This window comes from Epinephelus lanceolatus, chromosome 10, assembly GCF_041903045.1.
Source record: "Epinephelus lanceolatus isolate andai-2023 chromosome 10, ASM4190304v1, whole genome shotgun sequence".
Taxonomy (NCBI): Eukaryota; Metazoa; Chordata; class Actinopteri; order Perciformes; family Serranidae; genus Epinephelus; species Epinephelus lanceolatus.
The window spans coordinates 46141976-46166931 of NC_135743.1; the positions used below are offsets into that span (position 1 = coordinate 46141976).

The following is a 24956-nucleotide window of genomic DNA, read 5'->3' on the forward strand; positions in this document are numbered from 1 at the left end:
AATGACAGCGAGTTAATGAAACACCACAGATTAGATGGTGCAGGATCGATCTCATTAGAGAAGCACTCACTTCTCCCACCAAGGATTCCTACAGCTTAAGGCAAGTGAGGAATTTTTAAGACGTTTAATGCCACTTGGTATAAAATTGAAGATGAATTTTACAATGACCAAATGTGAAGAAACATTAAAAAAAAATACATTAACATAACACATTAATATTAACAACATCAACTGACATCAATTACTTAAGATTAGGGTCAGTTTTCCAAAATGTTTTATGTAACATAAAACATGACTGTTTTTATCCATCCAGGCATGGAGAAAAGGGTATAACAGATGGCATATAGATTGACTAGGTTCATTTTGTCTTGTTTTACTGTAGAATTGTTCAATATTTTCTTATCTTCTTCCTCAGAAGAGTCATCGGACGTGTTGCTGACTGGCAGGAAGACTGGAGTCACAGTCGAAACTGCAAGGTGAAAGAAACATCTCCTACACTTTTTTGTCTGAAGATAACAAAATATTGAACAGAACTGACATTCGTTAGCAGGTTTCTTGGTGGTTTTGTGTCTCTCAGTCTGCATATGGGATTCCACTACCTTCACTCCCATTTGGCACAGTTTTAAAAACCTTTTGCGTACAAAACATTGAGTATGCATTGCCTTGCTTTGGTTGTAGCCATGCCACAAAGTCTTGATCTTGGTTTGCAATTTTTTTTGTAAAATATGCACTTTCCAATGTTGTCCAGGGTCTGAACATCCTTTCCAATAAAAAATAGAGTGTTGAGTGTTGTTGGTTCTACTATACTGATTTTTGTAACTGATCTGTGTGACTTTAGCACGAGAGGTATTTGGTAAATTGTTTTTAAAAAATTTGATTTTGCCAATTATTTTGAGATGTTATAATGCAATATCAGAAAAAAAAAATCAGAAAATTCTACTTCCCATGTTTTAGCATGTTGAAGACTTCTTAACGATTGACTTAAGATGTACCAATGAAGGCCTTATTTTTAGATTGATTTATTCAATGCCTTTTAAGACTTTTAAAGGATCTGCAGACACCCTTTCACCCAATGCAATAATGAAACGAAAGTGATTGTGACACTATGCATAGAAAATAAACATGAGCAAATAAATAAATCAAGTATCAGCATGTGAATAAACTACTATAAGTAGAGCTGGGTTGTCAAACCTTCTGGCGGCCACTTTTAAAGGATGGTTCACAATTTACCCAACAGAAAGTAAACAGGAGAGACTATATTCTATTAGACCTTTTAGATTTCACTGCCCATTCTATGCCCATTATCACAAAGAGGGCATTTTTATTTTTTCCTTTTTTCTTCCATCAAGCAATCAAACCTTTTATTAGAATGCGTCATACCTGGCAACGAGATCAACCACACCTCCACACTATGGTAAAGGTTTCTGTCCCTTCCTTGTTCAGACTTTCTCTGAGAATTTTCCTAAAACACTCCTAAGCTAAGACACCTTGCTAAAAATGTTAAGGCCAAGTAAGGAGCTCTCCGAGCATATTCTCACAATGCTTGTGAATACGGCCCCAATTTATTACAGCTTGCAACCTTTTAGGCTTTTCTAACATTGCACTCACCGAGTTAATTCCTGAGACTGCATGTTATGGTGACATCACTGAAACAGGTCTGATGGGTTGAGAAACGCGAGCAATCAGACATTCAGATGGGCTGGATACAAATCAGCACTTTCCAGTATTTCAAATATTTTTTTGGAGATTAAATGTAAAGTGAGCACACTTGAAATGTTAAATCCCAGGAAAACTGTGCACAAAACTACAGAAAGTACAGTGGGTCAAAGTTAAAGCAGGAAGTATGTCTGCATACTGTGATGAATGTTTACAAGAGACAGTCTGGCTAATCATTTTACTGTTGTTTCCAACCTGTCTGATCACCTGACTGCATCTGTTTCTTTGCTGATACCACCATGTTTCCAGATCTCAGCTATTAATTGTAAATGTTATTATAACCAATAGAATTTTACAACCAGAGCAAGCTGAAAGAAACATGAATTATCCTTCACAGCAGTGTGAAATGACTCAAAGAATGTTCCCTGCCTGCAGAGGTCCATGGAATCCTTCAACTCTGATAACATGATGATCACAGCTGTTATAGGCACTTCCATCAATCCACATGTGTGCTATCCTCTGGACACTGTCACCCGTCCCTCTCCTAAAACATTCAGCACAGACGTGTATTCTCTTTCATGGTCAACACAGCTGCAAGGCACACACGTGTCCAGACATCAGCGGTGAGGTGTGCTGCGCGAGCTCCAGGAACAGAGAGGAGAGCACAGCACAGACATATCCAACCTGTTCCAAGATCAGAATCAAGGAGAAAGAATACTTTGACTGTGGAAAAATACACTATGTGCACACACTATTATACACACCCATGACCACACATTGGCAGCAGCAAGTGGCAGATCTGTCTGTATCGTCACACTCCGGCCTCTCACTGGTCCACTTCCAAATTCTCTTCTTCACCAGAGATAGGAGATCTGAGCTCAGATCATGGAAGTATTTTGTAAATGAGGAGAGATCCAGAATACAGCATCCAAAAGTCGCATAGTGTTAATGTGCTAAGGACATGGCATCAAAATTGGTATGTTTGCAAAAAGGCTGTGTGTGTGTGTGTGTGTGTGTGTGTGTGTGTGTGATCGATATTCTGTTTCCACCATAGACTGTATAATAAAGATGGACCACATGACAACTCCCCAGAAGTGATGCCAAAACATCTGGATCGCCCCCTGGTGGCTGGCTGCAGTATAGGTCATTAACCCTGCCCTTTCACACCCCCTCTATCTAGCAGATAAAGGGGGTGTGGTCAAAGTACACATCAAATACATTTTTCACCAAAAACTGTTTGTCATTTTAGGTAGTTCTTATTAACTGATATTTGTTCAAATGTTCAGTTTTCTAATGAGTTTGGTGTTGATCAGTGACTTGATGTTGTAAAAAAAGGGGGACTGACATCATGATTGACAACTCTGTGCGCCAATCAGTGTGCTCGCAATCAACAACACAGCTCGCCATTGGTTGGACAGGTGAATGGGTGGGAACTCAATACCACAAAGATCGCTACTGCTCAAACTTTGGCTCCAAATGAGGTCATCAGTGCAAGATGGCAGCAGATATATGGGGATATTTTGGCTCCATTTTTGTACAAAGGGAGGAAGTGGAGACTCAAGGGGTCCGTCCCAAGTCTCTTATTTTTATAGTGCTACTGCTAGCTCCTCGCTTGAACCGGAAGTCGTTCGAGGTCCGCCATCTTCTAGGCCGTCCCAAGTCTCTTATTTGTGCAGCGAGGAGCTAGCGCTAGGAGCTAGCAGCAAGCTTTAAGCAGCTACAAGCTAGGATGGTCGAGAGCTTCCTATCCGGAAGAGTTTTTCAGCTGAACGCCATGACGTATAAATACCCGCCCTCTACATCTGGCACATTTGAACGAGATGGCGGAGAAACAGTACAAGAGTAAGTACCCGTTACATGCATTCTTTGCAATGAATCGCTGTAATTCACGTACCTACTTCAAAGAGTAATGATTGTGAGTTAATTGAATGATAGTGCTTATCACAGTGACAGTGGAATAGCAGGGCTACAGACCGTTCTGTAATTGCACAAACTTCGACAAATGACTCAATAACAATGGTAATACATGCAAAAGTGTGTGACCAGAGTCATGACGACGGGGGGTGGGGGCTACTGTTTTGGTCAGCGAATATAATGAGACTTGGGATGTACCTTTAGTAACGCCAGACGCTGGCTGCTTTACGGAGCAACTCCAGCGGTGCCGCCGTCATCAGGAATGGACGTCGCTTCACCTGACGCTTCAGTGGAAAGGACGTCTCATGTCTCTTAAACCGACAATGCTCGCTCATCGCTCCTAGCGCTAGCTCCTCGCATTTTTTCCTAGGTGGGAGGGGCTAAACAGCTAGCAAAGTCAGCTAGGTAAGGTAACTAGCAGTAATTTAAGAGACTTGGGACGGACCCACGGTCCATCTCAATATGCACTCTCTGGTTTCTATATGAGAGATGTTTATGGAAAGAGATAAAGCCCATCATTGTATTAACATTAAATGGCATTACTGAGTTAGTTGTCCTCATGCTGAAATGGCCAAATTCAAAACCCTTTTTTTTTTTTTTTCAACTGAATATCAATCTGTTCTGCAGTAGGATAGAATGTGACTGAAACTAAATTCAATACATGTTGTCTGGATAGCTGATTGGTTAAGGTACCAGTTGTTAAAAGGTATAGTTCAGATTTTTTGAAGTGCGGTTGTATGGGGTACTTAGCCATAGATTGTATATTATATACAGCAGATGTCAGTCAACACACCCCAGTTTGGAGAAGCAGGCTAGAGTCCGATATGGAAGAAATCTACTGCTGTGGATGGGTCAACAACAAAACATATTTTAGCCTCCTAAAAAAGTCCCACCTAAAAAGAAAGAAATCTGTATCATTTTAAAAGAATACTCCGATGATTTGGGAGTTATAACTTTTCTCTATCATTTTCATATTGAGACAACATGATCAATAGCTTTTTTGTGTCTGTACGTCCAGTGGCTGGGTCTCAGCAGTTAGCATTGCGGCTTAGCTTAGCAAATACAATTGAAATCTATAGGGGGTCAGTAGCCTACTCGGTTAAAGTGAACAAATAAACGTTACAGAAACCCTGAAGCTGGCATTTCTGCATGTGCATTTAAAATAAACATGTTTAAACATTAATTCGAAAAACGGGAGTCCTTTTTAGTAGTTTTAGAAGAAGTCTGATACACGGAAGTATAATGTGTTTACGTCCTGCGCTGTGATCCGCGGAGGGATACACCGGTGAGCAGGCACAGGCACAGACGTAGCCTGTAAACAAAACTCAGTTGTTTATTTAGCCTAACGATATCTCCGGACTATAGTAGCTGCAATGGTCAAATGCTTCGATTTTGAAGAGTTTCTTGTAGCGGACACAGATCCAGAGCCATACCTGTTTGAGCCGGAGTATACAGATGAGGAACTCCAGGTGTTGGAGGTGGAATCATTTTGATCGTTTGGGAGGCTAGCGATATATCATCAGGAGGAAAACCGCCGCAGACAGTGCATCACAAGGAGTGAAAACTTTGCAGCAATCACTAATCCTGGCGTGATTGAAACATTTTTTCATGTTCCTAAGATAAACCGGTAAAAACCCCCAGGCCTGCAGGCGTCCGTGTCGTCTCTGTGTTTGCTTTTACCGAGTGCATACCTGTCCCAGAGCCAGCTGTAGCTGTTGCTAACCGGTGTATACCTCCGCGCAGGGTGTAAACACACTATAGTTCCATGTATCAAACCTCTTCTAAAAAGACTAAAAAGGACTCTTGTTTTTCGAATTAATTTTAAACATGTTTATTTTAAATACACATGTAGAAATACCAGCTTCAGGGTTTCTGTAACATTTATTTGTTCACTTTTACCAAGTAGGCTACTGACCCCCTATAGACTTCAATTGTATTCGCTAAGCTAAGCCGCAATGCTAACCACTGAGACCCAGCCACTGGACGTACAGACACAAAAAAGATATCGATCATGTTGTCTCAATATGAAAATGATAGAGAAAGGGCATAACTCCCAAATCGTCTGAGTATTCCTTTAAGTGTACGTAACATTGAGAGTATTTTCAATGCTTTAATAGAGTCTGGTGCCTTTCACGAGAGCATAGATGGGAAACGGAAGCCATTAAAGGCTTCTCTGTCTGAATGAGCTGTCTGACGAAAATGTAAAGCGGTGAAAATACTCTTGTAGCATACACCTAAAGTGATATTGATTTTTTTAGGTGGGACTTTTTTTAGGTGGTTGAAATACATTTTGTTGCTGACCCCTCCACAGCAGTAGACTGCTTAACTTCCATGTCAGACTCCAGCCTGCTTCTCCAAACTGGGGGCGTGCTGACTGACATAGGTAATGTACTGTCTATAGAGTACCCCATACAACCCCACTTCAAAAAATCCAAACTATGCCTTTGGGTAGCTGGTGAAACAGATTTATCATTTAAAACAGAGTGTGTGTGTCTGAAAGATCTGCAGCATTAGTCAGCATGGAGGCTGTTTCCATTCATAGGTGACTGTACTGTCAGTGTGGTAGAGAATGTTGGGGAAGATGTTACACATCACATTGGTATTGTCACAGGAGAACCTGTTAACATTTGAAACACCACCAGTTTACTTCATACTCATAGATTTCTTATGTAGTCACATAATATTTATTTGTAATGTCTGTATTTAGTTGTCTGCTGTTCTGGCCTTTTATTGTGAAGCACTTGGGTTCTTATCTTTTCCTGTTAACTGATCCAGTTCTTTGTGCTTTGAGTTTTGTGGCTGAACTTAAACATGGCATTCAAATTGAAATACAATCTCTACAGGCACAAAAATCTTTCCACAAACACCGGAATTGTGTGTGTGTTCACTAACAAGTGGTATGTATGAAGTGTGTCAGTGGTTATTTTATTTTTACTTGTAAACATTCAGTTAGGTCCTGGTGTCAGTGTGTTTTCAGGTGAATGACTTCTCCAAAAACTCTCTTCTGCCTCACCCTGCAATCATCACACACTAGATGTGATTGCTGGGGAGTGTGTGTTAGTGTGTGTGGTTCTTAGCTGTCCACCACCTGGTGTGGCAGAGTGACAGAGGAGCCGTTGATAAATGAACCTTGTTTGTCTCTTCCCTTTAGAAAATAAGTGAGCAGTTCCCCTTTCCCCTTCACGAAGATGGGACCCCTTCTCACAAAACGGAAGCCGTACTCCTTCAGGATGTTGTAGCAGTCCTCCACCACCTGGGGGCAACACACACACACACACACACACACAGACAGACACACACACACACACACACACACACACACACACACACACAGCTTTCAGACGGTTTCTCAGATAAAAATGTGACATATTCATTTAAAATGGATATACAAAATTGTGTTTGCAGAGCAAAGTGAACTTAAGCAGCTCTGAGGAGATGATGAAGATGGGATTTTGACAACCTCCTTTAACACAACAACAGATGGCCACACAGCAAAACACTGTGTTTGATATGAAAATAACTGAGGGGACTGGCCTCAGTTCCTGTACCCAGCCACAAAGGAAGGTCATTTTAAAACATTTACTACATAAATATTTTGTTGAATTTTTAACTTTGATCCCAAACTGCCTGAATGAAGCTGCTGTAGGCACAGTCCCTGCAGGCAGCACCAACCATTAGAAATTTCTTCTTAAAAGCCACTTACACAGTTTTCACAAAGATTCTGACATGCAACAATGTGGTCTTATTTGGGATTTGTTCTTAGGTAAGAACAGAATCTATGCACACTCAAGAGCACATTTACGCACATTTTGTGTGGACATGTTTTTGCAAAACAATTGGTTATTGTGTTTTCTTCAATTTTTCAGTTGTATAATATTATAGGATTCAAATTCCAATGAAAATTTATAATTTATAATATTTTTAATAATTATTTTAATTATTTATCAAAAAGCATTATGGTCTCAGTTTCAGTTCACATCAGTTATGGTAATGAAAATCATGTCACCAACGACTGATCACGCTAGAAAATATCAGGCTGTTCAGGTGGGTGGCACAAAAAGTGACAAAGTAGCATTTTGTGTAAGTTGTTATTAATTTTTACAGAAACATTGTGTGAGTCCACCTTCACCTTCTCCCCCCTCTCTGTTTCTCTCTTAACACACATATGCATAGCTTAAGCAGCACAGCAGCACTCATCTCTCCTCAGTCCTCACAGTTGTGGTGCTGTAATGCATAAAGTTTGCGGTGTTTGTCCGGTGGTTGATTTTCACATACTTTTAGCATCCCATGTATCTTTTTGTGTTATTTCATCACCACTCCTGACTCTATTAAATATGACAGCTCAGCGTTTGCTTGATGCAGAAGCACCTCCACTTAAAAAAAGTTTTGTTTTTTTTATGTTTGGACTCCAGTGCTCCACCCTCTTTTGACTTTTGTTTGGGCATATTTGACTTAATGTTCTCAACTTTTCTTCTTCCTCAGCCCCCTTGTGTGCACACTGCCCTGCAGTCTCACGCACTTTCATGGTTATTTGTAGGCCCTTTATCTATGCTAATTAGGATCAAATTGAGTGCGCTGTCAACTTACAAAGACACTGGGATTCATCATTCAATTCTGCCATTTAAGAACACATCATGAATCTAACAAATACTTTTTTAAGGACCTTTCTTAAGAACAAATTTTGGAAAAAAGTTTTGAAGACATTGGTGAATGAGGCCCACAGATTTTTTGGCCGTTTGGAGGCAGAAGAACTCTGCAAAAGGATGACAGACACATTGCTGAAATAGTACTGTCTTATAGAGTTGATAAGACAAGTTGCCTTAGACAATTATCTACTTCCTCATCCAGAAGACACAGAACAACAACATCATTCATTTGGAGGACTGTCTGTGTCCACCTGATGAATGCAGGTCCAATATTCACTCTCTTTTAGCTCAGTTTTTGGTCTCCACCAACTCCTGAGGAAAGTATCTAACTGTTTTGCTAAATGCTCCACTTTGTTCAACCTGATCTCACAGAAATACGTGAAATGACCACGACCTCTTAACACCGCATTCCGTGGTGGCAGCACGTAATGGGTTGAAATTACGTGCCGGTACCACGGAAACATTGCCAATGTAAAGTCATATTAGGATCCTTTGTCGTGGCGGACACACGGATTCCCTGATTCAACAACGTCCTGTATACACAAACACACGAAAGTGTTGTTGATATTAAAACGGCAAATACATTCCTGTTATAATTTCCCACCAATAATAATAAAAATAAGGACAATAACTTTTTCTCCTTTGTCGTGTGTGGCCGGCTTCCGGTGTGTGTGGTGCTCGCTCGCTTGTGTGTTTGGTGCTCGGCTTTGGACTTCGTTCTGTTATTTGACCACTGATTCTGCATTACGGCCATCGGACTAACTGTTGATACCCTCGGTTCTGGACACTGCCTGGTTTATGACGCTGATTTCGGATCACGGACTGAAGTGCAACGCTAGTCTGCAAACTAGCTAGCCGGTGGCTAGGCTAACAGCTGACAACGCTGGGCAGCGTTACCTAGCAGCAGTATGCCGCCGAAGTCGAGGGCGATGACAGCCGAGGAGGGGAATGAACTCAAGAGAACTCTGGAGTTTTTGGCTGAGGAGGTTTCTGCGGTCAAACAGCAGCAAAAAGGCATCCTGGCACTCGTGGAGGAGGTGAAGGCTCTCCGGATCCAGAAGACCGAGAAGGACCGGCGTCTGGCGGACCTGGAGAGCCGAGTGTCAGAGCTGGAGCAATACTCCAGGATCAATGACGTGATTGTCACCGGGCTCTGCATCAAACCCCGGTCATACGCCCGGGCGGTGACCACTGACAGCGGGGGGGAGCCCAGTGAGCATGATGACAGGTCGGCAGAGCAACAGGTGGCTGCCTTCCTCCACTCGAAGGGGATTGAAGTGGATTTGAACAACGTAGAGGCATGCCACCCTCTGCCCCGGAGAAATGACAGCACTGCACCAGCCGTAATAATGAGATTTGCAAACAGAAAACACAAGACTGCACTACTGAAACAGGGAAGGAAATTGAAAGGATCAAACGTCTTCATAAATGAGCACTTAACAAAGCATAACGCCGACATTGCCAGAAAAGCATGCTACCTGAAAAAACAGAGAAAAATCCAAAATACCTGGACAGCAAACTGCAAGATTTTCATTAAGCTAAACGGAACACCAGAGCAGGCCAAAGTTTTGGTCATCGGGAAGATGGAGGACCTGGAGGCTTTTCAACGACATCATGAACTGTTCGGCAAAGAGGTAATAGCAACCATACACAATCATGGCACACACTGAGAGCAACCATCCAACAACAGCTGGAAACAAGAACTGCATGCTAACTCAGAGTATCAAGGAATATGACCAACTGGATCTCAAAACTTTTGAATACACTGATTATAACACACAAGATTTGGAGCATGAAATAGACCCAGACAATAACTTTTTCTCCTTTATCAACAATAACTGCAACTACTACACTGATGAACAGTACAACCAGAGTATTAAGGCAGACGGCAAACTATCCATCATCCATTTCAATAGCAGAAATCTGTATGCAAATTTCAACCACATCAAGGAATACTTAATTCAGTTTTCACAGCTGTTCAACATCATTGCTATAACTGAAACCTGGATAACAGAAGATAAAGACAATAACTTTGAGTTGGATGGTTATGAAATGAGGTACATGAATAAATAAAACAAAGGTGAAGGTGGTGTGGCCATGTACGTGGACAAAAATTTGAAATACAAGGTGTTGGACAGCATGACGACTGTGGTTGATAACATACTTGAATGCATTACAGTTGAAATCTGTAAGGAAAAAAATAATAATGTGATAATAAGTTGCATATATAGATCACCAGGTTCCAGCATTAATGTGTTTAATGAATGGATGAGTGAGACATTTTCTAAAAAGACCCATAAAACGATTTTCATTTGCGGAGACCTTAATATTGACCTGTTAAATCCGAACGGACACAGAATGACAGATGAATTTATTAACACAATGTACAGCTTGTGCCTATATCCAAAAATTACTAGACCCAGCAGGATCACATCACATTGTGCCACTCTTATTGATAATATATTCACTAATGTCCTAGACAACAATACAGTAAGCAGACTACTAATAAATGATATAAGTGACCACCTACCAGTCTTTACAGTATACGACAAGAACTATAAGAACAATACAAAGACAAACAAGAAACAACAGTACAGTAGAATAAGATCAGAAGAAACAATATATGCTTTTAAAAATGACTTACTGGCACAGAACTGGGACTCAGTATGTCAAAATAATGACACCGACAGTGCATATGAGGAATTCCTCCGAATATTCACATCTTTATACAACAAAAACTGTCCAATAACACAATACAGCAGAAAACGGAAATATACAGAATGCCCATGGATAACAAAGGGTCTACAAAATGCCTGCAAGAAGAAAAATGTACTTTACAATGAGTTTATTAGGGTAAGAACCAAAGAAGCAGAAAATAGATATAAAAAATACAAAAATAACTTGACTAATATCATAAGGACTAATAAAAAAGAGTATTATAAGACATTATTAGAAAATAACAAAACCAATATTAAAGAAATATGGAAAATACTGAACAGCGTTATAAAAAATGGGTCTCAACAAAATAACTATCCAATGTACTTTGTTGACAATGGAAAAGAAGAATATAATATGGAGGCTGTGGCTAACAGTTTTAATAATTTCTTTGTAAATGTCGGACCTGAACTTGCAAAGACAATCCCTGATCATGGGCCTTCTGATATTGATGTTGAAAAACGGATAAAAAGAAATCCTTCCTCAATGTTCCTCACTGCTGTGGATGAAAGAGAAATTGAAGATACTGTGAAAAAATGTAAGAATAAAAGGTCTGCAGACTAATAATATTGATATGACGGTGATCACGAAGGTCACTGGGGGGATTTCAAAACCATTCACACATATCTGTAACTTATCATTTCAAACCGGTACATTTCCAAACAAAATGAAAATAGCCAAAGTCATACCTCTGTACAAATCTGGCAGCAGTCACCACTTCACAAACTACAGACCTGTTTCGCTACTCCCTCAACTTTCCAAAATACTCGAAAAACTCTTCAATAATCGTCTGGAAAAATTCATAGACAAGCATAACTTACTCAGTGGCAGTCAATATGGATTCAGGGCAAATAGATCCACATCACTAGCTTTAACTGATTCAATAGAGGACATCACAAACTCCATAGACAATAAACAGTATGCAGTTGGGTTATTCATAGATTTTAAAAAAAGCATTTGACACCATACACCATGGCATATTAATCAAAAAGTTGGAAAGGTACGGCATCGGGGGGTTGTGCTAAACTGGCTGAAAAGTTATTTGTCTAGCAGGCAGCAGTTTGTGAAGGTGGGTGATTGTTGCTCCTCATGTTTGGACATTACCTGTGGTGTCCCCCAGGGGTCAGTTTTGGGCCCTAAATTGTTTATTCTATATATTAATGATTTATGCAGTGTGTCTGAAACACTTAAACTTGTTTTATTTGCTGATGACACAAACATTTATTGTTCCGGAGATGATGTTTGTCCGTTACAAAAACATATTACTTCAGAAATGTGCAAATTAAAAATATGGTTTGATAAAAACAAGCTATCATCAAACTTAACCAAAACAAAATGCATGTTATTTGGGAACTTGGGAAAAGGTACCCAAATAAATATTGTGGTAGATGGGATTAAGATTGAGCAAGTTTCTGTATATAAGTTTCTTGGTGTTACAATAGATGAAAAACTCAGCTGGAAATCACACATCAAACATATTCACTCCAAAATATCAAGAAGCATTGCAGTATTAAACAAAGCAAAACAGGTTTTAGATCACAAATCACTCCACATTCTGTACTGTTCACTGGTTTTACCATATCTAAGTTACTGTGCAGAGGTCTGGGGCAGCACTTACAAAACTACACTACAGCCATTAATCATTCTTCAAAAAAGAGCAATACGCTGCATTCACAAAGCTGGATATCAGGATCATACAAACCCATTATTCTTACAGGAACATATATTAAAACTGGAAGACCTGATCAATTATCAAATAGCACAAATAATGTTTAGGGCAAAAAATCATTTACTAGCAGCAAATATTCAAAACATGTTTACACAAAAAGAGGGAATTTATAATCTAAGAGGGCTATTCAATTTTAAAACCCCAAGTTTTCGTACTACCAAGAAAAGTTTTTGTATTTCTGTTTGGGGAGTGAAGTTATGGAACAGTCTTGATGGGGAGCTCAAGAAATGTCCAAACATGAAGCAATTTAAAAAAAGATATAAAGAAATGATTTTCAAAGGGTACAGTCACGACAATCCTTAGCAGTATATTTGTATGTTGTTTGCCTTATTTATTTATGGTGCTATTTATTTTCTTAGATTACCTCACATTTCTTTTATAAAATTGTATTTTGGTATATGTTGACTGTGAATTTATGTTTTTGAAATATTTTGTAAAACTTTGTTAATTGAAGGGGAAAGTTTATGTTGTTAATTATTGTAATGGGAAGCTAGTTAATTAACAAAAAATGGATTTATGGATAGGGGGTGGGATTAAATAAGTATGTACTTCCTCTCATTCCTTTTTGGAAATGTAAACCGAATTGCGAAATTGTGTTGAGAATCTTTTGTTTGCTTTTTTTTCTTATGACATTTCTGTTTACACATTCGAAATAAATAAGAAATCAAATCAAATCAAATCAAATAACATGATAGTTCGGCTGTACTAGATATTTGATATATTCAGTAGATTTAATTTTTTACAACACTATTTGACAACTCTACAACCGGACTCCCAAAAACGCCGTTTCTAGAGTACTATCTAAAATATCAGAAATGAACCAACATCCTTGCTTTTTCTTAACATAGTTCATCTAGGTGTAGTGTAATTACTAGTTCGGCTTTACTAGATATTAGATATATTTAGTATATCTATCTTTTCACGACCCTATTTTACAACTCTATTTTACAAGCCGCAAAAACGCCGTTTCTAGCGTATTAGTTAAAATATCAAAAAATAGCCGACATCTTTACTTTTTCTTAACATAGTTCATCTAGGTGCAGTGTATTTACTAGTTCGGCTTTACTAGATATTAGATATATTCAGTAGATATATCTTTTTACCCTATTTAGAACCCTACTTTGCAAATCAGAAGAACTATAACTATGTTGCTGATATGTATCAAGCTGGAAATTGTAGTTTTTGAAAAATACAAGTGTTTTTCCTAGATTTGGAAGTTGTAAATACTGAATTGAGAGTACACTGTGGACTTTAAGGGCATGGTAAACACACTTGTGTAATCAGATTTTAAATATCTAATTTCTAAATGGGTGAAAATGAATTTTATCCATATTTTACCCATATCTGACAGCACCTCCAGTTGTTGACTACACTCACATGATAGTTGAGGTCAAGAGCTCTCTATAACAGTTGGTCCCATGTCTGTACCACCTTTTGTTGCCGAGTTATACGCCTTCAAACATGCACTGAGGTCAAGGTTCAAAGGTCAATGGCTCAAAGCAGGAGCCATGTAGAATCTTCATATTGACATATGTTACTCTCCAGGTTGAGACCTTTCCAATGATGTATTTGGTTTAGCTCTATGACAAAGTTTTGATTTTTTTCATTTTTTGGACACAAGCCATGCCAGGTCTAGTTTCAGAGAGCACTTTGAAAGCCCAGTGTATAAAATGATTTTTATGTGCTTCTTTGCTTGTTGTTTTTTTTTTCTTTACTGTAGATTGTTACTAAAATCAGTCATCCTCAGACAATACAATACTACTAAAAATAAACCAATAATAACAATAATGAAATAAGGAAAAATAATATTAAAATTATATTGAAATTTTAAAATCTATTTACAGAGTGGAATGGTAGCCTAATAGATAACTTAGATACAATTTATTATTGTTTAGACACTATTTAGCCTATTATTGTATTTACTTTTAGCATGCTCTACTTTTATCTACTGTGGGCTATATGTTTTATTTAATAACGATTTTATTTTATGTTAGGCCTACATCTTAATATTTTATGTCATTTATCATAGTTTAGTTCTTAACTCCAGTGTTTCCTCAGTGGGAGCCGTCTACACCGGGGGGCAGCCGCTGGTTCTGTGGTGCTGGCTTGGGGTCCGCTCTCCCCTGGTGGGGTGGAGGGTGGCCTAGTTGCTGCCTCCAGATGCAGACGGCTCCATGTGATGGTGTTTCCTCTCTGGTTCTTCCGTGCTCAGCCTTATTTTTTTCTTCTTATTTATTTATTTATTTATTAGTGTCGTTTGGATTCGGTTACGGCAGACAGACGGCAATTTGAAATGGAATGAAGCCCACAGATGGCAGACAGTAGCTACAAAACAGTAGTGAAACGCGCCCCATCCACCCACAGCACAATGCTCTTAAAGCCCTACCCTATCAAAATCTGGCAAAATACATTTATTTTATTTTATGGCCTTGACATTAACCTGTCATATTGTTGAGTTATCAAGGATACTTTGGTGTTTTTGTGTGTATACAGAAATGTTACAGATATCATTGAGGAAAACGAGGTTGACGTGACGTTGTTGAATCAGGGAATCCGTGTGTCCACCACGACAATGGATCCTAATTGACTTTACATTGGCATTGTTTCCATGGTACCGGCACGTAATTTTAACTCATTACGTGCTGCCACCACGGAATGCAGTGTTAAGCGGTTGTGGCCATTTCACGTATTTCTGTGAGATCAGGTTGACTTTGTTCATCTGTTAATCTCATTTTTTGAACTTATTTTTTATTTAGTTCACATCAACAATACAATGTATACATTTTCCTTTTTTCCAGCTGTATATAACATTTGTATACATTATATTCAGAAATGATCTAAACATAAACATAAGATGACAACACAAATATCCACTCCAACATATTAACCCATTAGTTAGAAAAAGCAAAATTTAAATTAAAAAAGGGGTACAAGTTTTTTTGGTTTTTTTTTCCAATAAATAAAAAATAAAAGTAGTAATTGTCCACTCCACATTATAATTGCACAGAAAAGTACAGGGTGCAAAATATGTACAACAAACAATATATGTATGTGATATGTGCATAGGGGAAATATAAAAGCAAAAGTCTAGCAGAGCCCTATTGGATGATAAACCTCACTGTATTAATAAAGGTGTGACAGGACTTCATTGTTTAGTAAAAATGGATGTTTGTAATCTTAAAGAATATGTAATTTGTTCCATCTGATAGAGGTCCCAGACTTTCTGTGTCCATGTATTTAATGTGGGAGGGTATGGTTCCAGCCATCTGAATTTATTGGATATGTTGGAATTTGTGACCAGATGCTCCTCAGTGCATACTTTTATCCAAGTGTCCATGTTCATCTCTGCCTCTGCCTCCGCCTCACCTGTAGAGTGTTATGTAGATTCATTAGCCCCTTTTCCACCAACATTTCCAAGAACTTTAATTACCAGGAATTCATTTACCTGGGTAAAATAATTCCTGGTAATCTGTGTGGTTTGCGTTTCCACTGCACCTCAAAGTTCTGGGAAATTTATTCAAATTAGCATGATGACGTAGGTGATTCGGCGTGTGCCCTGTATCTGGCTCCGCCAGCTTGGCTGGTTACATGCTGGTGTAGAGAGTTGGGGGCTGTTTGACTCAGCCAGCAGCTAAGTTTAAAAGTATTTTAAGGTAAGTGTCAAACTAAGTTAGTCTACACACAGACAGCTGTCATTTGAGCTCATTAGTAACAATTCACTATTAGCTGAAGTAGTGTGCTGTCCTTGTGTAAGACATAACGTTAGTGAGGGTGGATGAGAGACTGTGGATGGAGCATATTGAAAATCACTGTCTACATGTTTACACGTTCATGCTGTCTGAACACATGTATTGATAAAGTATTGACTTCTTACTCGCTAAGGGTTAGTGTCACTTGCAGTAACGATTGTAGCTGCCGTCAGCTTGAGTCATTTTCGAGTTATCTTAAGTTTGTTACACCGCAGCCGCTCAGCTGTTTACCGGTTCCGTGTCGCGTCAATGTATGTGTGTGTGTGGAGGTGTTCAGTGCCCACACAAAAGAACCGATACCATTAGCGCTGATGAATACTACAGTCTTTGATAATTTAGCCCCTGGGCTAATTCAGTACCGGGTTTCGGTACCCATCCTTAATCAAAACACAAACGAAGTGGAGCCTGTAGAAGTGAAATAAAGCTTGCAGCTGCTGCCCATACCAGGAAGTGCAGAACGCTGCGTGTGTGTTCCGCCGATCAGCGTTCTTTGGCACACCGCCCCGCCCCTCAAGAATTCCGGGTAATCTGAAAAGTCCTACACCCCTACTATGTACTTTTTCCAGGGTAAATTTGGGGTTGAGTGAAAGTTTTTTACCCGGGTAATTTCGGTGGAAACACGCAGAGGTTTTTCAAAATCCCAGGTAAATGAGAAAAGTTCCTGCAGTGGAAAAGGGGCTATTGATAAAAATATTTTATCCACTTACTATTTACAATTATTTTCTTGTCTCCATTTCCAATTTGTATTTCTTTTAGATGGTTTTTCTATTGATGTAGGTTTTATGAATTTACCCCACTCATTGTGTATTGTCGAAAAAGTTCTAAGCTGCAAGTATCTAAAGAAATCTGTCCAGGGGAGATCGAAATCATTTTTCAAGTGTTTAGGATTATCATTGTTAAAATAACTGATGCAGATAAATCAGTCCATGATCTGAACATTTTCTAAAGCCAGCATCCAAACTGTTAGGTGTAATGGTCATCATAGATCCAATACTTGTCAATGAAGAGATTAGCTTTGGTAGTCCAAAAGTGGACTTTATTTTATATCAGATTTTAAGAGTAACCTAAGTCCAATGTGAAAGTTCTTGTGTAGGGGCATCTAAAAAGGGTAGGATTTTCACTGGCTCTGTACCCATATGTTTTTTCAATATTGAGCCAGCGGGTGTATGTACCATTCTGGATCCATACTATCAGAGGCTTCATTTGTGCAGCCCAGAAATAATATTTTAAACTGGGAAGTTTAAGGCCACCTTAATTACCATAATTAACATCATAAAAATTCTGTAGAGATGGAGGAATATATATGTCAAGGTACTTAATAGGTATTAAGTACCTTGGCATATATATTCTTTGGGCCATCTAAATCCACTCTGAAGTTTAACAGTTTGTGGGATATTGCCATTGATATCCATTGCCTGTTTTGCCACATTTACTTTGTATCCTTAGTAGTACCCAAACTGAGAAATAAGGTCCTTCAAATGTGGTATTGTTGACGAGCGTTCTGTCAAATATAATAAAACATCATCCGCATATAGTGATAATTTGTGCTCTTCTTTATTTATCACAATTCCTTTTATTTCACCATCATCTCTGATAAGTTGGGCTAATGGTTCAATACTGATAGCAAATAACAAAGGTGATAAAGAACAACCTTTTTTTTTTGGAGGACAACTTTATTTTTATTTACATAACTAAAAAAAAGTTAAACAACATAAGGAAGAAGTAAGGTAAATAATCAAACAGAAAGTAAATATTTACATAGTAATACACCTTGTGTTGTTAACATTGATCTTTGATGGTAAACAAGTAGGAGGAGGGTTATTGTGTGGCCTTACACATATACTGACAAACAGACCAGCAGACAGACAGAAACAGACAGATAGGTAGACAAAACAGCCAGCCAGACAGACAGACAGACAGATGATGAGACGGACAGACAAATGGATAGACAAGGAGGTAGCCTAACTAATTGGGGATTTTTGTGTATATGCTGCACATGTGTATGTGTGTGTGAGTGTGTGTGTGTTTAAGTATGTGTGTAATCTGTATTTATAAGTGCTTGTATGTGTGGATATTTCAGTGATAATGATGATATTAATAACAACAGCAACAAATAAAGAATAAATAAATAAATAAAAATAAATAATAATAATAGAATAAATAAGAGAAAAAAGAGAGAGGAGAAAAAAGGGAAGAAAACAAAACAAACAAAAAAAAAACGAGGTGTGTTGTAAGATTCTGTGGAATTGAGATCAGGCATTTGTAGAGGTGGATTTTTGAATAAATGTGGACCAAGTTTTGTTGAAACGGGGTATGCTGTGATTAACTGATGCAGACTTTTTTTCTATTGTGATTTGATCTATTAACAGATTCTTCCAGTGTGTGATGTTCAGTTGATTTCTTGTTTTCCAGTTTAGGAGGATTGTTTTCTTGGCGACAACAAGGGCTGTGAACAGTGTAGTTTTAATGTGATTATGTAATTGTACAGATGATATGTCTCCTAAGATGCAGAGTTGAGGGGATAGGGGGATGTGGCAGCCTAGTATATGTGATAGGTGATCTGTGACTTGTGTCCAAAATTGTCTAATTGGTGTACAGTGCCAGAGAGCATGCATGTAATTGTCTGTGGTGTGCTGTGTGCAATAAGTGCATTGATCTGATGTAGTGAAACCCATTTTATGTAATCTCTCACCTGTGTAGTGTGTTCTGTGGTTAACCTTAAACTGAATGAGTTGTAAATTTGGGATTTTGCAGTGAGTTAAGTTATTTTTGCATATTTGAGACCAGAAATCTGCATTTGGAGTGATGGAAAGATCCTGTTCCCACTTTGAGGTTGGGAGAAAAATTAAAGTGTCAGTAATGTTTAGAAATGTATAAATCCTTGAGAGTAAGTTAACAGAGCTGGAAATCTTTGAACAGTCATCTATAATAATTGTTTGATCTTGCGTGTTAAATGTACTGTTGATTTTGGGGAGAATGGTGGATTTAAGCTGTAAGTATCGGAGATATTGACTGTTACAAATGTCGAACTTCTGGATTAATTCTTGAAAATTGATGATTTTGGAATCCTGTATAATATGGTGGGGATGTGTGATACCTTTGTGTTTCCATGATGTGAAGTTTAATGGTTTCCTGTTTATTGTAAAATCTGGGTTGTTCCAAATTGGTGAGCGAGTGGATGGTGCAACTGTGGAGCCTTTGATACGAAATATTTTCCACCAAGCTGTCAGAGCTGAGACTATGAAAATATTCTGAAAACAAGTGTCATTTTTAATTATTTGGCTGATGAATGGGAGATCTGAAAGGTTTATATTCTTGCATAGTGCTTGTTCGGTTTCTAACCAGTCAGAATCATGATGTGAAGCCATTGTTTTAAGTATTTTAACTGACTTGACAAGTGATATAATTCAAAGTTGGGTGCATCTAGTCCTCCTTGAAACTTGCGTTTTTGTAGTGTTGATAATTTTATACGAGGTGTTTTATTTTTCCGATAGAATTGAAATATTGCTGTATTGAGGGAATTAAGCCAGGGTAAATTTGGAAGTGAAGGAATCATGGTGAATAGGTAATTAATTTTAGGGAGGACTGACATTTTTATTGTTGAGATTCTTTCTGACAGTGAGATTGGTAGATTTGTCCAGCGACTGAGGTCATTTTGTATTGATTTGAGTAATGGTGTGTAATTTAGATTGAACAGCTCTGACAGCTTGGGGGATATGTGGATTCCTAAATATTTAATATTTCCTATGGGAAGGTGAAACTGTGAGGTGAGGGTTGCCACATCCCTTTGGTCCATGCAGAGGGGTAGAATAGTAGATTTTGATAAGTTGATGGAGTAGTTGGATAGAGATGAAAATGATTTAATGACTGACAGACATTCTTGTAGTGATGAGTAGGGTTCCTGGAGGAGGATCAACACATCATCTGCATAGAGGATTGTTTTGTGTTCCGTGGATATTGATCTGATACCTTTGATGTTATTGTTTTGTCGTATGCTAGCTGCAAGTGGCTCCAAAAGTGACGGAGAGAGTGGACATCCTTGTCTAGTGCCGTTGTGAAGCGTGAATTGTTGTGAAGTTAACCCATTAGTTGTGATAGTGGCTGTCGGTGAGGTGTATAGTGCCTTAATCCAGTTAATGAATGACTCTCCGAATCCAAATTTTTGTAATGTTGTGAATAGGAAGGACCAGTTGACTCTATCAAATGCTTTTTGTGCGTCTAATGAGAGGATTATGGTTTCGGTTTTCTTATTGTTTGAGAGCTGCATTAGGTTAAATCATTTCCGTGTGTTATAAGATGACTGCCTTCCTTTGATAAATCCGGTTTGGTCTGGATGTATTATGAAGGGAATGACTTTTTCCAATTCTATTTGACAGTGTCTTGCTTATGATTTTAATGTCTGTTAAGTAGTGAGAGAGGTCGGTAACTAGATAGGTGAGTAGGATCTTTGTCAGGTTTTAAAAGCAGAGTAATTACAGCTGTATTTATCGTTGGAGGTATACTGTTGGTTATGAGGAATTCATCAATCATTCTGAGAAAAAGGGGTGAGATGGTGGACCAGAAATGTTTATAGAACTCAGCAGGGAAGCCATCAGGACCGGGTGCTCCATTATTTTCCATTTTATTGAGTGCGTTATGAAATTCAGCTGGGGTTATTGGTTGTTCAAGTAAATTAGTTTGTTCTGTCGTTAAATGAGGTAAATTAATATTAGTGAGGAATTGATGTATGTCAGAAGCATTTGGGTTGTGAGAGGATGTGTATAAATCTTGATAATAATTCTTAAATACAGTATTGATATCTTTCGGATTATGGTATGGCTTCCCCGCTAAGTCTTTAGTTACTGTTATAGTTGTTCTGTCTTTATTTTGTTTAACCATATTTGCTAGATATGTGGTTGATTTATTACTGTTTTGGGATGTATTAAGTCTGAGTCTTTCAATAAGAAACTTGTTTTTTTTATTTAACAGATTGTTCAGTTCCATTTTGTATTTCTGTAGTTCGCGAAAAATGTTATCAGTAGGATTGGTTGCATGAGCGTTTTCAAGTTCTTTAATTTTCTTTTCCATTTCCAGTTGTGACTTTGTGTCTTTTTGTCTTTTTTTGTATGATGAGTATGAAATTATTTTACCTCTTAGAACAGCTTTCCCAGTTTGCCAGAGTAGAGTTGGCAAGGTATTCAGAGATTCATTCATTTCCATAAAGAATGTTCACTCTCTCTTAAAATAACTGTCAAATTCTTCATCCTCCAGCAGTGATGTGTTGAACCTCCATCTGGAAGAAGTACTGAAAGTTGTCTTTGTGTGCAGTTTAACTGAGACTAGTGTGTGATCACTGATTGTGTTTGGATGGATTTGTGTTTCAAATATATCAGAATGTAATGAGTTGCTAGTGAGAAAAAAGTCAATTCTAGAGTCTGTATGGTGTACTTCTGAAAAATGGGTGTATTCTCTGTCATTAGGATGATTTAGCCCCCAGCTATCACCACAATCCAGAACCACAATCCTCCATATACTGTTTTAAAACTATAGTAGGTTTAAGTGTTCTGATATTTCCTGTTGTGTGTGATTTATCTATTGTTGGATCAAGTATTGTATTGAAATCTCCACCTATGATTAAGTCTGAGCTGGGTAGGTTTTTAAGGATAGAGAAAAGACTGTGAAAGAAAGAGGGGTCATCATTATTAGGGCCATAAAGATTAACTATTGTGAGAGGGTTGCTATCAATGGATATGTTAATAATAATATATCGTCCTTCCGGATCTGAAATTGTGTTATTGTGATTGAATTTAACTTTGTTATTAATCATAATTGCAACCCCTCTTTGTCTAGAATTGTAATTTGAAGTAAAGATATGAGGAAAATGTGTAGATTTCAGAACACTGTTTCTAGTATCAGTTAAATGAGTTTCTTGCAATAGACAAATGTCAGCTTATATTTTGAGCAAATGATTAATGACTTTTAGTTGTTTTGCCTGACTCCCAATTTCACATATGTTCCAGCTTACAAATTTAATTGTGGACATGATTTAATAAACAGAAATATGTGCGCTTTGTTTTGTTTTCTTTTTTCCCTCCTCCCTTTTTTGCTGATTTTTTTGATTTGATTTATGTGTGTGTCTGTGTGTGCCTGTGCGTGTGTTGATTCATCCCCATTCATAACATTCAACATTTCCCCTTGACCTGTCCCAACCCCTCCCCCATGTTCCCAATGCCCTCCTGCAGGTAAAAACAAAAAACACAAAACACAAAACAAAGCAATCAATACATAAGACACAAAACGGGATAAGGGAATTCAACGTTATCCGACGAGAGAGAAACAAAAAACAAACAGACGAACAAACAGACAGAACAAAAAAAAAAAGAGAAGAAAAAAATTAAGGAAGAAAGCAAGCACGAAGAAAAAAAAGATATGTATCAGCCATACCCTAGCTGCATGATCTGAAGTCACTTAGAATGAGAAGGAAAAGCAAAAAGAAAAAAAAAGGAAAAGAAAAAGAAGAACAATTGAAGAAAAGAAAAACCGTGGACTACATCACCGTAACAAATCTGCAGTTTCTTATCACAGCATAGCCCAGATTTGTTGACAAGTATCCATGATAACCCGTCGCTCTTAAGACGTTTGATGTATGCGACTGTTTACATGAGCAGACAGCAACAAGTTGAAATTTTACCGGCTCGTGTTTACATCTCCTCCACCAAGCCAGTAAGTAATTTCGGGGTTACTGTAGAGCTTCCCGTCGATGTAAGTTTGTCAATGACAAGATGGACCTTTTTGTTATTTTTCTGTGCCTCTGTCATGGTAGGGTAAAGCAGCTTGCGTCTCCTCAGGATCTCCGGTGGATACTGGTTACTGATGGAGAATTTGGTGTCGCGCAGTTCCTTTCCTCTTCTCATGATGGACATTTTCATCTTTGTATCAAGAACTTTTGACACAATGGGACGACTTTTCTGCCTGGATGCGTTGGCATGCCCGATCCGGTGCACTCTGGAGAAATGGATGGCTTCGACCTCACGCCCGTCCATCTTGAGGTTTTCTTTCATGAAAGATTTCACCAGTTGCTCCGTGGACTGGTAAGTTTCTTTATTTGTCTCAGGCAGCCCGTGGATTATTATGTTGTCTCTCATGCTCCTGCATTGCATTTCAAGAATATCATTTGACATTTTGTCATTCTTTTCTTGGCGTTCAGTTGACAGTTCTTTAAGATTGTTTACTTCGACTCTGAGTGAAGCGTTATCTTGCTTGAGGATCAAAGAGTTGTTAAAGTCCATGGCTTGTTTTAGGTCCTCGACGTCGTCTGACAACTTTTTTAGCAGATCTAGCTTCTTAAGTTGTTTTTCCATGGGTGCTCGAGTCATCTTGTTCACTCAAGCTTAGCTGCGCTCTTCCACGCTTGCTATCACGCTGATTAGACATATTGTCGTAGATCGTGTCGATATAAAATTCCGAATCTTCAATGGATTCTTCCACAAACGATTCCAGTTTGGGTTGGTGAAGTTGGTGATAATTCAGTTTAGTTTTGCAGCATGTCGGGTCGGCTGGTACAAGGTCTCACAGTCTCGGCGCCATTTTCAAAATGCTCCCATGAATCTTAGCGCTCTCTCTGTCTCATAGGCCCAGCAAAATCTGAACGCGGATCCTGGCTTTGCCCTTTGGTACGACTGGGTAGGAGAATCCGATCACATAGATTCCAAGCTTCAGCATATCATCGGCCATCACAGAGGCCAGCCGTGCGTCTCCCAGCATCACAGGGCAGATGTGGTGAGCCGAGCCTGCGATGGTGAAGCCAGCCTTGTCTACATCCCCGCCCCATTTCGGTTTATGAAATTTTCTGAATATGATTTTCTGTAAATACCCTTAAACTTAAAAGTAAAAAATATATGGGAAAAAAAAGAAAAAAAAAGTCTGTTTACCTGGAAACTAAGTCTGTTAAAACAATGGGGAGGTGTGTGATTGTGTTCATGTGGCTTGACTCCTGGCTACATTAGCCGTAAGTGTAGAGAAAATGGTCCCTATGAAAGTGTATCGCTGAGAATAAATGATTTGAATCACTCAGGGATCGGGGTTACGTTGTTCACCGAGTGATTCGTCCACGGTAGGCAGTCCCTCCCTGCACCCTGGCTGCCTCGCGACTTGCGAGTGATTCATCGTTAGCACGGACCGAATCGGCAGTCCCACTCCCGGCCTGCACGCTCGCTGCTGAGCTCAAATGAACTGAGAAATGAACGAATCAGTTCCGGAAGTGATTCAGTTCAGTACGTTCACTCAACAGATTCGTTCTTTTGAATGATTCGTTCGCAAACGACACAACACTACTCGAAACTAACGTTAGCTAACTATTAGTGCAATAACTGCAGATTGCTTGGTTATTGCTAGCTAGCTACTACTTCTTGAACATACACCACATAACGCTACGGCTAACGTTAGCTAATGATAAAGTTAACTTTATAACCAACTAGCTACTTCAACATTTCGGTCAAGCATGGACCTTCATCAGGACATGTCCTGATGAAGGTCCATGCTTGACTGAAACGTTAACGAATAAATAAA

The 24956-nt window shown here is 38.6% G+C and overlaps 1 protein-coding gene across 6 annotated transcripts in view; it reads right to left on the reverse strand.

The window, feature by feature from the left end:
- Nucleotides 1–1318: 1318 nt before the first annotated feature.
- Nucleotides 1319–24956, reverse strand: part of adcy3a (adenylate cyclase 3a) — a 158915-nt gene continuing 135277 nt past the window's right edge. For 5 of the 6 annotated variants that reach the window (XM_033638945.2, XM_033638946.2, XM_078172048.1 and 2 more), the window contains one exon: nucleotides 1319–6823. In XM_033638945.2, coding sequence (XP_033494836.2) covers nucleotides 6644–6823 — 180 coding nt within the window. In that variant the 3' untranslated portion in view covers nucleotides 1319–6643. Of the gene's footprint in view, nucleotides 6824–10910; nucleotides 11431–24956 lie in introns of those variants that run through there. The other variant, XM_078172046.1, reaches the window with a different exon arrangement.